A 20,747-nucleotide genomic window follows, 5' to 3' on the forward strand; every position below is an offset into this window, starting at 1 on the left:
TTAGAAATAATTATTTTTTCTATAATCTCTTAAAGGTCTGATATATGACACAAGATAATCACTGTGAAGAGAAACACTGTTAGCAGGAACTCTGGCCAGTAAAAAAAGCCAAAACCAAAAGTAAGACCTAATTTGGAGAACTCAAGTTACTTTAAGCCCCACTAAAAAAATCTTAACTGGTAAAAAAAACCACTGGACTGGCCCTAATCCTTCCATTTTTAGACATTTTATCCAATCAGAGTGCTATCTTGCGATGGGGGAATAACATGAAAGTGGACACAGAATGAAGGGCAGAGAAAGAACTTTACTTCACATAAATGAGAGGTTAGTTCAGCTCAAACACAAAATAAAAATGAACTACAGGGATACATACAGTTAGGAAAAATCAATTTCTCTTCTAGAAAACAGATTTGTTGCATTATTAAGGTTACAAATGGTGTTTAATAAACCTTAATAAGTGTAAAATTGTTTAGTTGTATAAGTTGCATAAGTTCACACTGAAAAAAACAGAAATATTCCACGTTTAAATGAAACACATTCATTCGAATGAGAAAAAAACACAAACACAAATATAAACAAAACATTTTTTTAAATCAATAATTGGTGGCACCCTTATTGTCACCTCATACAGTTCACATAAAAACAGGCTTTATAAAATGTATTGTTTAATTTTTAAGATGATCAGAAAAACTTTTTAACTTGAAATCCATGACTTCCATTTCACCAGTAGCTATAATAAATATGATGGGGCACAGAGCTATATTCATCTTATGCTTTCTTCAAAATAGGAAAGACAAGGGAACATGCCAGTAAAATAAAGCAGATGTGTCTTCCTCTTCATAAGTCAGGTAATGGCTAAAAGAACATTGTCACTCTCCTGAATTTTTCAAAACTTTTCAAAATGTGATGCAGATTAGGCTCGCTGCAATATTCGTGACGCGAAGTGCAAGATCAGTGGGGGGGGGGAATACCTCTAATCTGAGGAGGCACCTGGTTAAGCACAAGACTTTTCTCAAGGCTGAAGAGTGCACAATTTTCTTCAGCCTAAGATCTACGGCTACAACTCCTGCATTTGGCACCATTTGTTTGGCAACAAACACTTCAGGAAGGTTTTGTGTGGAACAAAGGATGAATTCGTGGAAATCAACTCAAGCCCAAGTTAAGTATGGTAGAGGATAGGTAATGCTGCGGGTCTGTTATACGCCCTGGGAACCATGTTAGAGTGCTTTGCATCATGAAGTCTTTAAAATACCACGCTTTTAAAAATAATTTTGTGAACCCCATTATTACATATTTCAGCACGACATTGATTCAAAAGACCCAAAGCATGCACTGGTGCGGTTCGCAGCCGAGTGTGAAGCGGCTGGGATGAAGATCAGCTCCCCCAAGTCCGAGGTCATGGTTCTCAGCCGGAAAAGGGTGGCCTGTCCTCTTCAGGTTGGAGGGGAGTTCCTACCTCAAGTGGAGGAGTTCAAGTATTTCGGGGTCTTGTTCACGAGTGAGGGAAGAATGGAGCGGGAGATCGACAGACGGATCGGTGCAGCTGCTCTAGTAATGGGGACGCTGTGCCGGTCCGTTGTGGTGAAGAGCTGAGCCAAAAAGCAAAGCTCTCGATTTACTGGTCGGTCTATGTTCCCACCCTCACCTATGGCCATGAACTTTGGGTCACGACCAAAAGAACGAGATCCCGGATACAAGCGGCTGAAATGAGCTTCCTCCGTATGGTGGCCGGGCACTCCCTTAGAGATCGGGTGAGGAGCTCGGCCATCCGGGAGGGTCTCAGAGTAGAGCCGCTGCTCCTCCACATCGAGAGGAGCCAGTTGAGGCATCTATATCGGATGCCTCCTGGACGCCTTCCTCGGGAGGTGCTCCAGGCACGTCCCACCGGGAGGAGGCCCAGGGGATGGACCAGGACACACTGGAGGGACTATGTCTCTCGGCTGGCCTGGGAACATCTTGGGCTCCCCCTGGAGGAGCTGGAGGAGGTGTCTGGGGAGAGGGACGTCTGGGTGTCTCTGCTGAGTCTGCTGCCCCCGCGACCCAGTCCCGGATAAAGCGGAAGATGACGAGTACGAGTACGAGACTGATTTGAAACATATGTCCAGAACACCATAGAAATGGTTAACCAGACACAAAAATCTACTTCCACTAGAATCCTGTCCCCAGACCTACTTACTTCACTTAGCTTCCAAAATGCAAATTCGCCACACTGAATTAAATATTCTCAGATTATAGATTTTTACGCTGACGTTATACTACAACAAAAGATTAGTTTACTTTAAGGCTTTTTACATAGGTTTAGTTAATGCAGTAGCTGGCTTAAAATTTCAGGTTTTCCTGTCTTAAAAGGCAAAAAAATTGTGACACAAATATCAGGGATAAAGAATGGTGTGGTTTCTGTGGAGTTTAATTCCTAACTGCTTGTTTTTACAGTTTGAACACATAGAGCCACCAAGATTAACTTCACAACAAATTCATCCAGACAGGGAACGTACGCGAACTGTCCTTGTTTACCGTCAAGCATTTCCCAGCGTTCTTTCCCTGTGGCAGAAAGGAAGCCATCAAGGTGGGATGAAACTGCCTCTTGAACTAAATAAGTCAGCCAACTTCAGGATCCAAGAAAACGGCAGAATGGATTAATATTTATGGTCCACCGCTAAAAAGAGGCCATATATGGCAGCATTTGATTTCGAATAATTGGCCTGTTTTTGTAGTCTTTGGATCCGCAGGATGCTTAATTTTTCTATTACTAATTGTGTGCTTTTATCACATTCCAGGAGGCCATAAATTCTTTCTTTAGTCATTTTTTTGTAAAATATTTTTCTCTATGAAGCATCACTTTTTCAAATTGACTGCACATCTTGTTCTGGCATGTAACTATTCATTTTATCCAACATTTATCACCCTGCAGGTACCAAAGACATGGCTAACAGTTTGCCATGAGACTACTGTAAATGAATGGCTGTTTAATGCCGCCTTAGCGATACTTCATCCTTTATCAGAGCAGTGAAAAGAGACGCCTGAATTCCAAGTCTGGCACACGTTTTATTAAATCTAGGGGTGAAATGATTTGTTTTCCTTCTGGTGCTTTTTAAAGAAGACAAGACATGAAACCCAGCGATGCTGTAACTCCTGAAGAAGCTGTTGGGAACAGAAGGTTACATTTTAGATCCTAGGGAATTCAGTAGAAGCCATTATCACGGAAGGGTAGTAACAAACATTTCAGGCTGTGTAAAATGAAGGATTTATTTAGTTTGAGTCTTTTTGGGGTACGTCTTCACCAGATTTGCATTTCTTGAAACTGAAATTTCTGGCTATTCTGGCTAAATGTTTCAGTTTATGATCCTGCTGCAAGTTGAACCTCTGGGGCAGTCTCGAGTCTTCTTCCGGTATTGTTATGTGTTTGGCTTCATTTATGTTTTCATCAGTTCAGACCTTCCTGAGCATGGTGTGTTCAGGGTAATGTACAGTTTTAGTGTTAATGTTTCCAGCACACATAGCACTTTTAGCTTAAGAAAGAACTCGTAATTTTGATCTTATCTGATCAGAGCACCTTCTTCCAGATAATAACCATGTCCCCAACATGACCTGCAAACAAAACTTCCTCTTTGCCACTTTGTTTTTTTTTTTTTTTTTTTAAAGACCACATTTATAGGTTTCACAATAAATAGATGTCATTTTGACTGATTCTCCCACCTGAGCTGCGGATCTCTGCAGCTCCTCCAGTTCTACTATGGCCAGTTTGGCTGCCCTCTAATTAATGCTTTTGTTTCTCAGCTTGTTATGTCTTGGTAGGTTTGTAGTAATGCCATACTCTTTTCAGTTTCAGATGATGGATTGAACAGTGATCTGTGAAATGTTCAAAGCTTGGCATACTATTTTAAAAGTTAACCCTGTTTTAAAGCTCTCCAAACTCCCTGACCCTTCTGGTGTGTTCCTTGGTCTTCATTATGCTGTTTGTTCACTAATGTTCTCTCACAAACCTCTAAGGTCTTCACAGAACCAACTTATTTATACTGAAATAAAAATGACAAAATACTGGACTATATCTAGGTTAATTCTAAAGGCAATTAATTGTACTGGATTTTATTTAGTGGTATCTGAGTGCAAATGCACACTACATTTTCAGATTTTTATTTGAAAAAAAAATTTCAAATCATGTATTATTTCCCTTCCTACTTCATGTTTGTGGCACTGAAATAAAATACACTGTAGTTGTTGTTATAAGGTTTTTTTATTCAATAAGCCACCATGTAACTTCTCAATTACAAAACACTTGTATCATTCCAAAACAATAAAAAGACAATAAAATCCAAAAACCATAGAGAGAACAGAAAGTGTTCCAAACATTAGCAACTGATGTTACTAAACATAAAACAATAAGCATAAAAGAAAGATTTCATGTCAGTCAAACTCCATAAATTGAAATTATGTAATAATAAATAAATAAATAGTAAAAAAAATGTAATCATTTCCTGTTCCAAAAAGAGTAGGGGGAGGGAAGCAAATGCTTTTTTATTTTCAATTAATTAGTTTAATTAAATGCAATACTAATTCAATTTAGGGGTTATATTACAAAGGGGTAACATGTTTAAGGATAATTTCTATCTGTTGACCTTTGCCTAAAGCTTTTTGCTTCCTTTGTGTGTCTTTAACTTGTTTTGTTAGTTTTTGTTTTATTTATGGAGCCATCCTCCTACTGTTTTTTTTTTTAATGCTTTTATCCTGCTTATCTGCCATTCCTAGCCAGTCATAAATCTTTACAACCCAGATACACTGGGTATATAAACAATCTCCTGGATTATGGAGTCCTGAGGATCTAAATTATGGAAATAAATTTCTTTAAGGGCGCAAGAAAAATCTATAGTGACTCTGGGTTTAGGCTTCTTTTTCTTGCATTAATGGGATATGGAGGTCATTTAGATTGTTGCCATTTTAACACTGCAGAATGCCTGCAGAAATTCACACACGTATAGATGAGTTACAACCACACAACAAATTAAACACTGGTAACAGATAGTCATAGCTGTGAGACATAAATATAGTGCCTTAAAGAGGGAGCTGCAACTTTGAGACGCTGTGTGACTCAAAAACATTGTGAATAATTTCTGAAACAAGTAAAAATAAACACATTCCTAAAATACATATTTCTTCTCTTCCGAGAAAGCAGCCAGAGCTTCCTGCTGAGCATTATTTATGTTTTACCCTCAATAGAATTTCAGCAAAATCTAATTATTCCTGCATGAATCGTTGCTGTAGGTTGTATCAGAAATGTACAAATGCTCAAGTGCAGGATTTGGGTTTATGTAGGATAATTATTTCATGGAAACCAGGCATGTTGACATTTTTGCAGCAGATTAATAATACGGTGCTATGAAAAAAGTATTTTCCCCTTTAGAGATTTTCAAGGTTTTGCTTTTTCATCACATAAACTGTACAAGATAAAACAAATGTTACTGAAAGACAAAGAAAACCTGTGTAAATAATAAAGCTGTTTCTAAATGATGTTTTCATTTTTTAAGGGAAAACCTCTATCTAAACCAACCTGACCAAATGTGATAGTTCCCTAAACCTCATAACTGGTTGTTCCAAGTTTGCAACAAACAAATGACATCAATGGTTTTTGATAAATGGCAATAAGTCCTTCTGTTCATTCTGGTCAGCAGTCATTTCCTTCTAACTCTCTGATGGATGCTATTTTTGCCCAGTCTCTTTCTTGTTGTTGAATCATGAACACTGACCTTGACACAGGTAATTAACATCTGTAGTGCTTTAGATATTGTTCTGGGTTCCTTTGTGACCTCCTGGATGAGGCATCAATGCACTCTTGGAGTAATTTTGTAAAGTCAGACAGTTCTGGGAAGGTTTAGGACTGTTCTGTGTTTTCTCCATTTGTGGAAATGGCAGTTTTTGTGGTTCACTTCAGTACCAAAGCCTTAGAAATGACATTGTGATACATGTCAGTTAATTTGTTTAATATTTGTTCTTGAATTTCTATGCATTTTGGGAATCATGTGATGCTTTGAGGATCTTTTAGCCTACTTCATGGTGTCAGGTTCTATTTAAGTGATTTCTTGATTCCTGAATAAGTCCTGGGTCTGGTTAGTGAAAATTAACTTAGCTTTTGAAAATAATGATGTAAATCAGTTAATTCATGATTTCACTGCTTTTTCAAACAGGATGAGGCTGGCTTGAAGAGCTTTTCCCCCTAATAAATATACTGTGAGAGCATCAACATTTCACACCACTGTACCTATTGGTGAAGAAAAGGCAAGAGTGGGAGTAACTAAAATTACCAGCGACAGCATACGGCTTGAAGAAAAAAATGGCCTTCATGTTTAACATCATATTGATGTCACAGTTAAAAAATTGTAATTCTACTCATAGAAAGCAAAATAAATAAAGGTGAAAGGAGGATGTTTGAAGCTGCAATACAGATCCTTCTCAAAATATTAGCATATTGTGATAAAGTTCATTATTTTCATTAATGTCATGATGAAAATTTAACATTCATATATTTTAGATTCATTGCACACTAACTGAAATATTTCAGATCTTTTATTGTCTTAATACGGATGATTGTGGCATACAGCTCATGAAAACCCAAAATTCCTATCTCACAAAATTAGCATATTTCATCCGACCAATAAAAGAAAAGTGTTTTTAATACAAAAAACGTCAACCTTCAAATAATCATGTACAGTTATGCACTCAATACTTGGTCGGGAATCCTTTTGCAGAAATGACTGCTTCAATGCGGCGTGGCATGGAGGCAATCAGCCTGTGGCACTGCTGAGGTCTTATGGAGGCCCAGGATGCTTCGATAGCGGCCTTTAGCTCATCCAGAGTGTTGGGTCTTGAGTCTCTCAACGTTCTCTTCACAATATCCCACAGATTCTCTATGGGGTTCAGGTCAGGAGAGTTGGCAGGCCAATTGAGCACAGTGATACCATGGTCAGTAAACCATTTACCAGTGGTTTTGGCACTGTGAGCAGGTGCCAGGTCGTGCTGAAAAATGAAATCTTCATCTCCATAAAGCTTTTCAGCAGATGGAAGCATGAAGTGCTCCAAAATCTCCTGATAGCTAGCTGCATTGACCCTGCCCTTGATAAAACACAGTGGACCAACACCAGCAGCTGACACGGCATCCCAGACCATCACTGACTGTGGGTACTTGACACTGGACTTCTGGCATTTTGGCATTTCCTTCTCCCCAGTCTTCCTCCAGACTCTGGCACCTTGATTTCTGAATGACATGCAGAATTTGCTTTCATCTGAAAAAAGTACTTTGGACCACTGAGCAACAGTCCAGTGCTGCTTCTCTGTAGCCCAGGTCAGGCGCTTCTGCCGCTGTTTCTGGTTCAAAAGTGGCTTGACCTGGGGAATGCGGCACCTGTAGCCCATTTCCTGCACACGCCTGTGCACGGTGGCTCTGGATGTTTCTACTCCAGACTCAGTCCACTACTTCCGCAGGTCCCCCAAGGTCTGGAATCGGCCCTTCTCCACAATCTTCCTCAGGGTCCGGTCACCTCTTCTCGTTGTGCAGCGTTTTCTGCCACACTTTTTCCTTCCCACAGACTGAGGTGCCTTGATACAGCACTCTGGGAACAGCCTATTCGTTCAGAAATGTCTTTCTGTGTCTTACCCTCTTGCTTGAGGGTGTCAATAGTGGCCTTCTGGACAGCAGTCAGGTCGGCAGTCTTACCCATGATTGGGGTTTTGAGTGATGAACCAGGCTGGGAGTTTTAAAGGCCTCAGGAATCTTTTGCAGGTGTTTAGAGTTAACTCGTTGATTCAGATGATTAGGTTCATAGCTCGTTTAGAGACCCTTTTAATGATATGCTAATTTTGTGAGATAGGAATTTTGGGTTTTCATGAGCTGTATGCCAAAATCATCCTTATTAAGACAATAAAAGACCTGAAATATTTCAGTTAGTGTGCAATGAATGTAAAATATATGAATGTTAAATTTCCATCATGACATTATGGAAAATAATTAACTTTATCACAATATGCTAATATTTTGAGAAGGACCTGTATGGTGAAAAAGGAGCACAACCTTAAGAATCAGCATCTTATTTTTTTCCACTATTAAGTTGGAAACAGGATAATATCAAAATAACATCACGCACGTTTTAAGACTCCAGTGTAAAACAAGTTTGAAAATATTCCCTGTCTGTGTCACGACGGCTTCATTTAAAACTTTATTTTGCCAATAAAATCGTACTTACAATCACGAACACACAAGACAATAGGCTAAGACTTTAATTTGTTTAGCTCACATGCTGTGTGTAAAGCCTGTAATTAGGTAAAAATGAGAAAAAAATAAAAACTAAATGAATGAGATGTTGAAATTGTTGAGGTTATTGTGTTCGTAAACTATACCCATGACTTTTTTTTATTGAAATTGGATCACTATTTAATTTGAATTTGTAAAACAAATTTACAGCTCCTTTCAGAAGCCTAGACTCACTTATTTTTAGCATAAATGTAAATAAATTTTGGGATTTCAATGATGCTGTTAGAATTAAAAAAAAAATGTTTTTTAAGGTTGGATTGATAATGCAACATGCAACTTCAGTGATTTTTAAAAGCAAAAATTAGTTGGACAAGTCTAAAGTTAATGCAGATTATTTCGAATTCACACGTTCTTGGACTGAACTCACGTTATATTCTATTGTAAAGTCAATTGTGTATATATGTACATTTAAAAAAGATATTCTTTATAATTGAGAGTGAAGTGTACCAGAGTTAAATTCCTTGTTTGTTTGTACAAACTTGGCAATAAAGATGATTATGATTATGATTCTAAATCTGATAATTGCAAAGCAATGCAGAGCACCAAGGACTTGATGGCAAAAGTAACATGTTTTCATCTGAATCTCTGCAGGCGTTGCACATAGGAGGATTAACATCTTGCAACATCTCTATAGTTTAGAACAATAACACTGGAAGGTGAAGTCAAAGGCATAGTGGGGGGAAGTTTGATGCACACTAAAACCTTGGATGTCTTTCCAATTTAAAACTGATAATGTTGTGTACAGAAATACTAGTAAACATCAAATGAAAGCTAGACAAAGAAGAAGAAAGTCTGACTCCTGTTTCACCTCCTCACAACTGGACGAGACGTGGGTGTGAACACCAGATTCTAGGGTTGTCAAAATTCGAAGATAATGGAATATACACACAGCCCCGGTTTTAAATCATAAAGGTGAAGTCTGTGCAGCCCGAATATAGTGTTATACTTTAAAACTGAAATGGGTAGAATCCAAACAGTCACAGAGGAATCTGAAGAATCGGTGCTGTTAAAAACTCTGCCAGAATGAAAATAATCTGCTGGTTAATTAGCTGCAACAGCTGAAATCAAGTTACATTTTATTTGTTAGCCCTGTTCTTTAAGTGCTGAGGAACAGGAAAAACCATTAGAAATAAATCTTTAAGTTACAAAATTTAACCTGTACACTCTGGGAAGTAACCTGTCAGTTTAGAAAGTGAAACTGTTGGTTCCTAAAAGTAACCTGTAAGTTCAGGAAAGTAATTTGGGAGTTTTGGAAAGTGACAGTTGACTACCAGAATGTAACCAGTGAATACCAAAAAGTAACGTGAAAGTTCAATGAAAGTAAATTAAGTTCAGGAAATGAACCTGTGACCTTTGAAAAGTAACATTTGAGTCTCTCAAAATAACCTTTAAGTTCCAGAAATTAATAACCTGTTACCTTTTGGAAACTGACATTACCCTGGATACCGTGGCTCTTGATACATCACAAAGACTTGCTGTCTTGGTCACAGATGCGCCAGCAAGACGTGCACCAACAATTTGTCCTCTTTTGAACTCTTGTATGTCACCCATAATGTTATGTGCATTTCAATATTTTGAGCAAAACTGTGCTCTTACCCTGCTAATTGAACCTTCACACTCTGCTCTTACTGGTGCAATGTGCAATCAATGAAGACTGGCTACCAGGCTGGTCCAGTTTAGCCATGAAACCTCCCACACTAAAATGACAGGTGTTTCAGTTTTATTGTCCAACCCCTGTAGTTCCTACCTTTTAAATATCTCTGCATGAGGGAAAGCCTATAGTTTATATCTCTTTCAAACGTGTTTTATAAATAAACTCAGTCTTATTAGCATTTCTTTGTTGCCTTAACCACAACAGGTGTATCTGACCTTACAAGACCAATGCAAAAGATAATTTGTAAGTCATATGTAAATTCTCAGAAATTTTATGGAAGTTCTGAAAAAGTTACTTGCAAGTTTGAGGAAAGTACAGTCAGTATTGTGTATTGCAACTGGATTAAACAACTCAAGATTTTGCACAATATGTACAATATTATATGTTCAGAGGTCTTGTGTAAATAAATAATAATGTATGCCGTGAGTGCAAGACTGCTTACTGACAAATAATATCTCAGTTTATGAAGTTTAACGTGACTTCATCCAATAAAACAGAAGCATAAGAAAATGGTTTTCCTTCTTTCCAACTTTTGCTGTTTAAACAAACACAAAACAATGTTTGTTATAAGCAGGAGCATGGGTTTAGCAGGTGTTACAGTAACATCCAATTTGTTTTTGTGGCAAATTAAATTAACTGATGTATCTGGTAGTGAATACGTTTTAAAGAATTACCTCCAAGTATCTCAGGCTGATGGTCACATTAATAAGACTGCTGTGACATAATTAATATGACAGCTGTTCATGCAATCTTTTCCATTAATGAAGCTCTTAAATTAGAAAGTGATGAACAGTAAGTATGTTCTTAAGTACAATTTCCTCTTTAAAACATAATAATTCCATCCTGAGTAATTACCAGCAAGTTAAGCGTTGAAAATGGATTGATTACTCCGTAATGAAAGGTGCAGTGATACTGCTAGTTTGATGCTTCTCATTTAACAACATGCAGCACCACTGATTTTCTTTTTAAATCTTTTTTGATTATTTTAAAAGTGGTATGGAAATTAGGTTCATTGGAAAATCAAAACCCATCTGCTTGGTTAGGCCCTCGTTCATTAGTTAGATTTAGGTAATATGAACGTCATGGATTTCAATAAAATGCTTAAGCATGTAAAAGACACTGCATACGGAAATATGCTAATAAATTCTACCATCTTTAATAAGTTCTGAACACTTGATATTCTGGGAAAACATGATGTAAAGGCAACAAACAGAAAGGAAAGAAAGTGCATCGGGTCATAAAAATAAACATAAATAGTAAACTCAAACCTAAACAACAATTTTTATTAATAATTTAAAGTTAGGCCTTCAAAAATTTCACTTTTGCATTTGAAAATGAGATGTAGAACTATTGCTTAAAAAAACACTCACAATTTACACCTTGAAATTGCCCTCGTTGTACAGCCATGTACAACCATGCAAAATGGTAGGTTTAAGTTTCCATAGTACTTACTATTAATGAAGGTTTTTTCTGGGAAAAAAAACTGAAAAGACAATTAGTTCTGTCACTTAGGGCACTACAAACCATCCTGATAAGATTCATCTGTATGAACGCCGGTGTACACAGAAAAATGTTTCTATAAAGTCATCTAAAAAAATTCTAACAGGAGTTATTATTCACTTTGGTTCCTCACAGAATTTGAGCAAGAAAGTATTCTACTACTTCATAAAAACAATTACCTGCTACTATTTGGATTTCGTAAAGTTCATAAAGTGCCTACCTGTCGGGTTTTTGTCTGACATGCAGTCAGTACCATCATCTATAGAGGACTGAACACTTGATCTTCATCTCAGTGCAATACAACATAGCTGCAGCTACCATCCAAGCAGAACAATCGAGCAAATTAAGCTTCTAAAAGCTCATTTGGTGGATAATTTATATTCGGCTTGCTCACCTGTGAGTTGAACCTCAGTCGGCAGACGCTGCAGGACACATGCTTCCTCTTAGCAGTGGGAGGGATGCCGAGGGTGTGATGGAGGATGGCTTTCTGCACCGGGTCAATCTGGAGGATGGAGACGGACAGACAGAGAGGCTAATTAAAACTGTGCTAAAGCTGACCTGTAAATCCACCCGACTATGCAGTTGCTTGGTGGGCTGTGAAGAACAAACAGGGTGTTGGGGCATCCTAGAGTGCCAGGCTTCAATCTTTCATTTCAGTGGGTGAATTCTGGCATTTTCACAGGACTAAATGCTTACTTTTAGGCACACAGAGTTTTTACTGACCTCAGGGTAATTGCTGTTGGGAGATTCCTTCAGGGGATCATTGAAATTATTCTGTTTTAATTCCTCTAACTGTCTTTTGCACTACAATAAAGGAAAAAATGTATTCGCTATAAATATGCTCACAATGGTATTACAAGTTTCAACCAACCGTTTCCTTTTAGAGGGAGGTCTGTAGAAAACACAAGTCTTTCAACAAGAGCTTCTGCTCTGAAATAATGACAAACAATGGAAAAACCTGGCAAAAGTATAAGAGTATTGCAACAGTAATATAAATGTATGAGAACCTGTACATTTTCCATGTTTATGGTGATCATTTTGAAAAGGGGGACTATTGCTTATAAAACTGGTGCAGAAAGTCTGTCTTTTCCAGCCAGGAATAGAGATTGCTGCAAAAGGTGAACTGTTATAACTGTAGGGCTATGCGCTTATATTAACACAATGAGAGCTTAACAGAAAAATAAATGACCTTCTTAATATGATCTTACTGTGATTTTAGCAATCTTAAGACTCTTAAGACTATTCCATAACACACCATGCAACTTGGATCGAATAAACTTTGGTACAAGATCAATTTGATGTCTCACATTGTACGATGACCTACTACTAAATCGGTTACGATGTATGGCAATAGGCAATGTCATCAGCATGTGCCACATTGGCGTTACGCCATTCCTTCTGTGCCACCAGAGACAGCGACAGAAACACACAATGAAGATCGTAGCTCTTGTTGTTGCGGCATTTATGTGCCTTCAAACAAATAAAAGGAGGAGGAGGAGAATGTGGACACAGGATGCTGGTTTTATGCTGTATCCTGTGTCCACATTCTGCGATTCTTCTGGCGGATTAGTAGACGTAGGTCATAGCAACGGTCAGGCTGTGAGATAGTCATTTTAAAAATCTTACACTGCCAGAAATTTATCACAGGGTATCTCTGGTCACAAGACTAACCTGTCTCACAGTGTGACGTAAGATTTGTCTGTGATTTTCGTACAGTCTTCATCTTTCCCAAAATCGTACAGTGTATACACACACAAAAAATCACCAGATTCCAAATATAATGAATAATTGATGGCTTAATCTAAACAGATTTATAGCATGTGTGCAAATAGTTCAAAAGTAAACAGTCAGCTGTAGCTCCTCCGTTTTTACATAGAATATTTCCTATGTATTTTTTAAAAGCTTGCTGTTTACACTTGATAACCGCAGTTTTAAATATGATGCAAATCCATATTTTTCTAATATATCACAAGTACCCATGAGGCTTCAAAATGTTTTGATCTTAAATTCATTCGCCATGTGCACGAGCATTAGGATGCTAACATTAGCATTTCCATGTGTCTTAGTTCACAGGCTGCTTACACGGTTTCCTTGTTTCCTTACAGATTTGCTGTAGTTTCAGATGAAAGTAATTTTAATTCCAAAGATAACTTGTACAAAACAACTGCAATTTTCTGATTTCATTTATTACCAAAATAAAAATATAAAAATGTCACTGTCTACGTTGACAAGCCACGTTTTTGGTTACATTTCACTTGCCACACCCAGGCCTGATTACTGCCTGTAAAATCAGGAAATCACTTAAATATGATGTGTGGGACAACATGAAGTAGGCTAAAGCATGTAAAAATGAGACTTGTCTTGGCCAAATCAATAGGAATTTGAAAAACAAACGTAAGAAACAAAGCCAGTGACATCTATACGTCTGTAAAAGGTAACAAGACAGTTTTGAGACAGATCCACAAATTGAGAAAACATGAAACAGTAGTTTATCTTCCCAGGATTGGCTGCCCTACCAAAATTATTCCAAGAGCCCTTTGACAACTCATCTAGAAGGTCTCAAAACAATCCAGAACAACATCTAAAGCAGTACAGGTCTCACTTGCCTCAGTTATAGGCAGTGTTTATGATTCATTTGGGTAGGAATGTAAAGAAATCTTAAGATTTAAAAATGCATGTTTATGAACTTGTTCTCTTCAGGTTGGAGGGGATTTCCTGCCTCAAGTGGAGGACTTCAAGTATCTCGGGGTCTTGTTCACAAGTAAGGGAAGAATGGAGTGGGAGATCGGAGGTCCTCCTCCGTAGGGTGGCCGGGCACTCCCTTAGAGATAGGGTGAGGAGCTCGGCCACCCGGGAGGGGCTCGGAGTAGAGCCGCTGCTCCTCCACATCAAGAGGAGCCAATTGAGGTGGCTCGGGCATCTATACCGGATGCCTCCTGGACGCCTTCCTCAGGAGGTGTTCCAGGCACGTCCCACCGGGAGGAGGCCCAGGGGACGGCCCAGGACACGCTGGAGGGACTATGTCTCTCGGCTGGCCTGGGAATGCCTTAGGCTCCCCCCGGAGGAGCTGGAGGAGGTGTTTGGGAGATGGACGTCTGGGTGTCTCTGCTGAATCTGCTGCCCCCGCAACCCGGTCCCAGATAAACTGGAAGACGACGAGTACGTTTATGAACTTTTCTAGTAACAACCATGGAATCCTTTTTTTGCAACTTGCTCCTTTAACCACCTTATTATTTTTGTTAATTTTATTCTCACCTATCATCATGCTCTCCTTCTTTGTATTTTACCTTTTTATTTAGTCTTTGAAGTTTATTTAAATTTTTGTGAAAAAAAAAGTTATCTCACCTACCTGAATATGGACGGCAGAGCTTAAATCTGTCTTGATTTCCATGTTATCTCATTATTTTAATACATATGTGTCCCCTTCCTTTATTTGCAAAATTACATCATGATCTTTACTGGAAGATGGCATTAACACTGGAAAAATAACCCAGACATGTGACAAGGGACGTTGGAATTGAACTCACAACCTCCTTAAAGCCAGATAACTTTTTGCCTCTAAACAAAGTTCCTCCCAAATAATAAAACAGTTAAATTAGCGTTATTCAATGTTGAACATCTGTTAGTGTTGGACATTCAAAATACCTTTGCTTGTGGGTAGAAAGCTCCTTGACGAAAACAAATTTTGTTCATTTATCTTCTCTGCGCCGCTGGCAGTGTGGCAACTAGCAGACAGTGTGTAGCACCTCGTGTCCAGTCTTACCCCATATCTCACTTTTTCACTCTCTGCTCATTAATCGAGGAAAGAGGAATACAAACACCAGGCAGATGTTTTATTTTGAAGTGAAGTTGTAGGATATAAAGTATAAGTGATACCAAGCTTTTGCTGCACACCTAATAAGTGTTAGTATATGGAGAGCCGATTCATTCAAAATTAAATAAATAAATACTGCTATTGATAAATTATTAATAAATATTCCATGAATTAAATAAATATCACCATGAAATAAAACAAAATAATTATGGTAAAATATATTTTCATCTTATTTTATTTTATTAATTTCAAAATGTATTTAATTTACTTAAAGATTTATTTAATTTACTTACAAAATTATTTCTTTATTTATATACTTATTTATTTCATAATGCAGTTTTATTTTGTGACACTTTTATGTTGTAAAGCTACTTTACGTATTTCCATGACAGCAGGGCCGAGCTCAATTCGTGGCAGTGCCAGAAGACAGTATGCCGGAGCTGCTGCCGCCAGTGCTGCAGCATGCCAGAGGGAGCAAATCCCCTGGCTCCCCTGGTGCCAGACCGGCCGTAAAAGCCTGCCACGGTGGTTGCCGCTGTTTTTGTGGAAGCCAATGCTGATCATCGGCAAACGGGATGTCATTATTATTATAGGCTACTTTTAAATAATTTTGTCTTTATTGGTTTTTATTTATTAAACCCATAACATAAGGTGGATGTATTTACTTGAGATGGGAAATAAATAGCACCATGTGTGTGTATGACGTGCTGAAAGGATAACAAAGACTTATTGCACAAACAGCTTCCACAAAAACAGCGGCAACCGCCGTGGCAGGCTTTTACGGCCAGTCTGGCACTTTCTGGCCTCCTCGCAGAATCCCCTGGCTCCCTCCGGCATGCTGTCTTCTGGCAGGCAGCGGCATGCTTCTGCCGGCCACAGCCACAAATTGAGATCGGCCCTGCTGTCCCAGCGCTGCCCCACAGATAAAACTCCGCCCCCTCATTTGTTATAAGAACATGAAATAAAAAGAGCTTAAAATGAAAAACGGGGGTTAAAAAGTAAAAATCACTGAAATACGTAAAGTAGCTTTATAAAATAAAAGTTTCACAAAATAAAACTGCATTATGAAATAAATAAATCTTTAAGTAAATTAAATAAAACAAGATGAAAATTTCTTTTAACATAATTATTTTTATTTTATTTCATGGGGATATTTATTTATTTATTGGAATATTTATTAATAGTTTATCAATAGCAGTATTTATTTAATTTTGAATGAAACAAGTCTCCATTTTAGCACAATGTTAACTGACAAAAGAAGAAAAATGTCAGTTGGCAGACCAGACAAAACAGCTGCGGCAGCACATAAAGTACATACATTTAGAGCGTCTTGTGTTTAGGAAGACACTGTGAGGTGACAGAGCTGTCTGCAAGGAACGAACAGGCCTGTCTGTCTCAGGAAAAGTCTCAGAGTGACCACATGGTGGGAAAAAGTGGAAAGGTGTTGGCACAGTGTGGAGGGATTCATCCACCTTAACAATTGTTCTACATAAGATATGATTATATTAGCCAGTTTCATGTGGATGTCACGGTCTGAGGTTGTTTTGGACCAAGATGCAAACAGTTGATTGGGCTCAGCATATTGAAAACAGATCCGTTTAATTCAGGCTCAATGATAAGCACTTACAAAGTCGTAGGACATTCACAGGCAGGATATCTCAGGCAGCATAATCAAAAGGACAGACGTGACAACATGATGAGCATGAAATGAGGAACCAGCGGAAAATAATTAGAACAACCAGGTATATAAACAGGGAGAGGAGGAGAGTGGACCAATGAGGGGAAGCTAAGTTAATTAGAGGAGAAGTGGGAACAGGTGCAGGAACTGGCTGTGGAGCCTGAGGGAATGAACGGTTACTACGGTGACCGGACTGGGAGACACAGGGACACTGGAGAAACTAAACTATAAAATAAACCAAAGGGAAAGTAGATCTAAAGATTAACAAACACTAACTCACAAGAAGGAGCAGGGAAGCGAAAACCAAATACACCCAACAATCTAAAACACCAACAAGAACGTAAAGGGAAGTAACCAATAACCATTACAACTACCAGAGAGGAACTAAACACATAGAACCATACAAACATAAGGAATCGGGGAGGACAAATAATCTAAAGGGAAACAAACCTCTGGGTAAATAATAACTGAACGGGATCTAAGGACAAGGGGAGGAACAGGGAAAAGAAAGCTAAACATAAATAGTAACTCTAGAAAGAATTAAATCTAAGGACATGTAAACAAGCACAAGAATCTAATCAAATTTTAACTAAACAAAGTAAATTACTAATCGAAGGAACACGGAAAACCTTTAACAACAAAGTAAACAAAAACAAAGAACAAAATGGCAGATCCTGACAGTGGATGCCGTTTGGCTGCAAACAAACATCAGAGTTTACACTGAGTTCAAACTGAAAAACTACTGAACTTCCCAAGAAAAAACAAAAAGGCAGAGTTTTTCATTTTTATAATTTAAAAATGTGAGCATTTTGGAGGTTAGTTCAAGTAGATGCTGAGGAATTGTCTTAGAAAATTTTATTGTGAACAACAATGAGAAAGCAGTAAAACCAGACAAACAAAACTTTCAACAAACAGACAAAGTAATCAGGTGCAGCTGTAAGCAGAAACCTGGAACAGACTGCCTGAACACTGGTGTCTGTTTGGAAATTGAGTGAATAAGGACCAGCTGGGTGGGCAGACTATGGGGTCAGCTGATGTCTGGTTGAGGTTATATTACTGAGGGCAACTAGAAGCCAGATCATCCAAGACCGGGAACAACATTACCAAAAAAGGACTCTGGAGAAAAAGCAAAAAATACAACTGAACGAAAGAAAACAATCCTCTTCTCCTTGACGTCATTTGAAGACTGCTCAATATTACAGCCAACTGATACATAAAAATATTTTCATATATTCTTTATTATACAGTTCACATAAAATTGCAGCAAAGAACATGGTATCTGTTGACATGTGACAAGTGAGAAAAAGGACTGAAATAAATCTCCACTTCTTTTTGCTTCCAACCTATTCTTAGCACTTCAGCACAGCTAGTAGCCACAGGAGGTTCAAAAAGTAACAGCAGAGAACATTGTATTTTTTTTTTTTACAAGCAGAGATGTTAGCACAAATTGTTATTAGCTGCAGTTGTTTTGGTGGGCAGAAAGACAGAGCAGATGAAAATTTGTGTTATTTTCCTGCTTAGATAAGCAGACGTACTAGCTGCCACAGAAAACTAGAAGGCAGCAACAACAAAACCTTTTCTGCAAGCTAAGAAGCTATTTTTTACATTGGTAGGACCACAGCCATGGGTACAAAATGAAAAGCCCAGTGAGAATTTTTCTGGAACTTTCAACATAAATCGCATTAACCTACTTCCAGCACAGCCAGCAAAAGGGGTAACAGTGGACTTCCCGTGATGTCACTGTCTGAATAAAAAACCCGCTTTTGCAACAAACTGGCCTCTTCCACGCAGGTCCCCAGAGGAACTGGACGGAGGAATGAATTGCTGTTTGTGTATCCGGTATTCATTCATGAACAGGGTAATTAAGGTACAAGCGTTGCTTGACTTTCTCTCTGAGGTCTACAGAAGCAAACTGTGTTCCAGAGAGTTCCCAGCAGAGACCCTGTCTACAACACCGAGTGGAGCAGTTTTCCCGGTCTGAAGGAAGGACAACGGGACCGCATCACCGTGGTTACAGCAGTAACGTGCAGTTTGGCCAGCCGACAGAACGAGCCCTTTGTTCACTGTGGATGCTTTCTTAAACTTTGTGGCCTCGGACAACTTTTCCTCAGCACGTTTCACGTAAGAGGTTGTGTTTTGGGAAGAGAGAAGTAGTTTAGAGTGAAATAATCTAAAAAATTTTTGTTTAATGACGTTTAGTTTTGTTTGTGTTGAAAACGTAGCACTATGTGCTCAGTTTATTTGATCTGTGTTTGTATTTTTAAAGTTAAGACAAACTGTATTTAAAGGGGGATTTTAAACACAGAAAATCAGCCATAAAGTGCCGTCCACGCTTATGCATTTTAACCCTTTTATTAATGGTATTTTAAAGGTATGTGTTTGATTCTGATGATGAGCTATAAACTTCTTTTGTTAGCTTTAACCGCTAACAGCTAAGAACACGTGCTCGCCTACTAAAGATCCTTTACCCAAAAACATTGTTAGTTTTCAAGCTAGGAAATAATATTTCCCTAAATATTATTTTACTAAACTTGATAACTAATTAAACACCATTAAGCCCCATTTCTCAAAGATTTGGTTCTTATTTCCTTAATAATATTTCTTTAAATATTATTTTAATAAATAAAGGCAGCTAATTAAACACTGTTGAGAATTGGTCATCCAGAAGGTTGGTTTTATTCAGCAAATCATACTTTAAAATATTATTTTATTAAAATAATGTTTTATCTGGTCTTGCATTGTGAATGGTTGTTTAGAGGTATACCACTTATTGGTTAAGTTAGTTCCTAGATCAACATAACTTCATTTCCAGATTCTTCAAGATAATCCTTGGTTCTCAAACATAAACATTGCATGGTAATGTTGCATCACTCTTTTGGTCATGGTTTTCAACCATCTCTCATCAACTTTTTTATATTGTACATAGCCATTAGTCTTCCTTATTCTTTAATTCTGCTTGGTAGTTTAGTTGGATTGTTTTAGTATAGTAAAGAGTTTGTTGATTGAAATATGTTTGACTTTGAGTTGACTTATTTTTGTTAATAAATTCTTGTATTTTAACAAATTGTGTGAATTAATTCCATGTGTGTGCAGAGTTTTGCTGTTCAATAATGTCAGAGCTTGGCTCACCCTTTCAATTTGGTCCTAATACAATCGCCTTATTGGGCTGGTATCACAGGACAACCATTAACAGACCAAAATATTATTTAATGAAATATTAATGTATTAATATTAAATAATATATTCATATTCATAATTACAACAACATGATGAAGCATTGTCAATGGAAGAATGAATGAAAGCCTAAACCAAACTTCCCCTTTTTTTTTTCCTGTTCATGTATTTCCTATTATTAGCACAAGTGCAAAGCTAGAGGTATTTGAGGAACCAAACACACTGTTGGAAGACATTAGCTGGATAACTGTTATAAAGGAGGATAAAAATAAAATATAACACAGCTAAAACCAAATCTTCACATGTTCTTCCTGTTTACATATAAGCTAACATTGGCACTGCTACACCGCTAAACTGCAGGTAGCAGAAAATATTATTTTATTTATTTTTACAAGCAGAAGCTTGTGAAAATATTATATTGCAAATGCATAAAAGGATATAGCTCACCGATCATTTTCCATTTATATTGTACAAAGTTCAAGGGGAATAACGTTTTGACACCATCTGCATCTTAATCAAAGTTACCATTGAACACAGCAACAGGGGAAGTAATTATAGAAAACTTGAATTAAGTGTAAAACAATCAGTCCCAGTGAATTTTACACAATGTAAAAGAGCATACTATGTC

At 37.8% G+C, this 20,747-nt stretch overlaps 1 protein-coding gene across 4 annotated transcripts in view; it reads right to left on the reverse strand.

Annotated features, from left to right (window-relative positions):
• znf385d (zinc finger protein 385D) overlaps window positions 1-20,747 on the reverse strand; it is a 116,147-nt gene that overhangs the window by 36,208 nt on the left and 59,192 nt on the right. For all 4 annotated transcript variants that reach the window (XM_047361051.1, XM_047361052.1, XM_047361054.1 and 1 more), the window contains exon 3: window positions 11,848-11,955. In XM_047361051.1, the coding sequence (XP_047217007.1) occupies window positions 11,848-11,955 (108 nt within the window). The remainder of the gene's footprint in view (window positions 1-11,847; window positions 11,956-20,747) is intronic.

This window comes from Girardinichthys multiradiatus, chromosome 3 (genome assembly GCF_021462225.1).
Source record: "Girardinichthys multiradiatus isolate DD_20200921_A chromosome 3, DD_fGirMul_XY1, whole genome shotgun sequence".
In the NCBI taxonomy this organism is placed as follows: Eukaryota; Metazoa; Chordata; class Actinopteri; order Cyprinodontiformes; family Goodeidae; genus Girardinichthys; species Girardinichthys multiradiatus.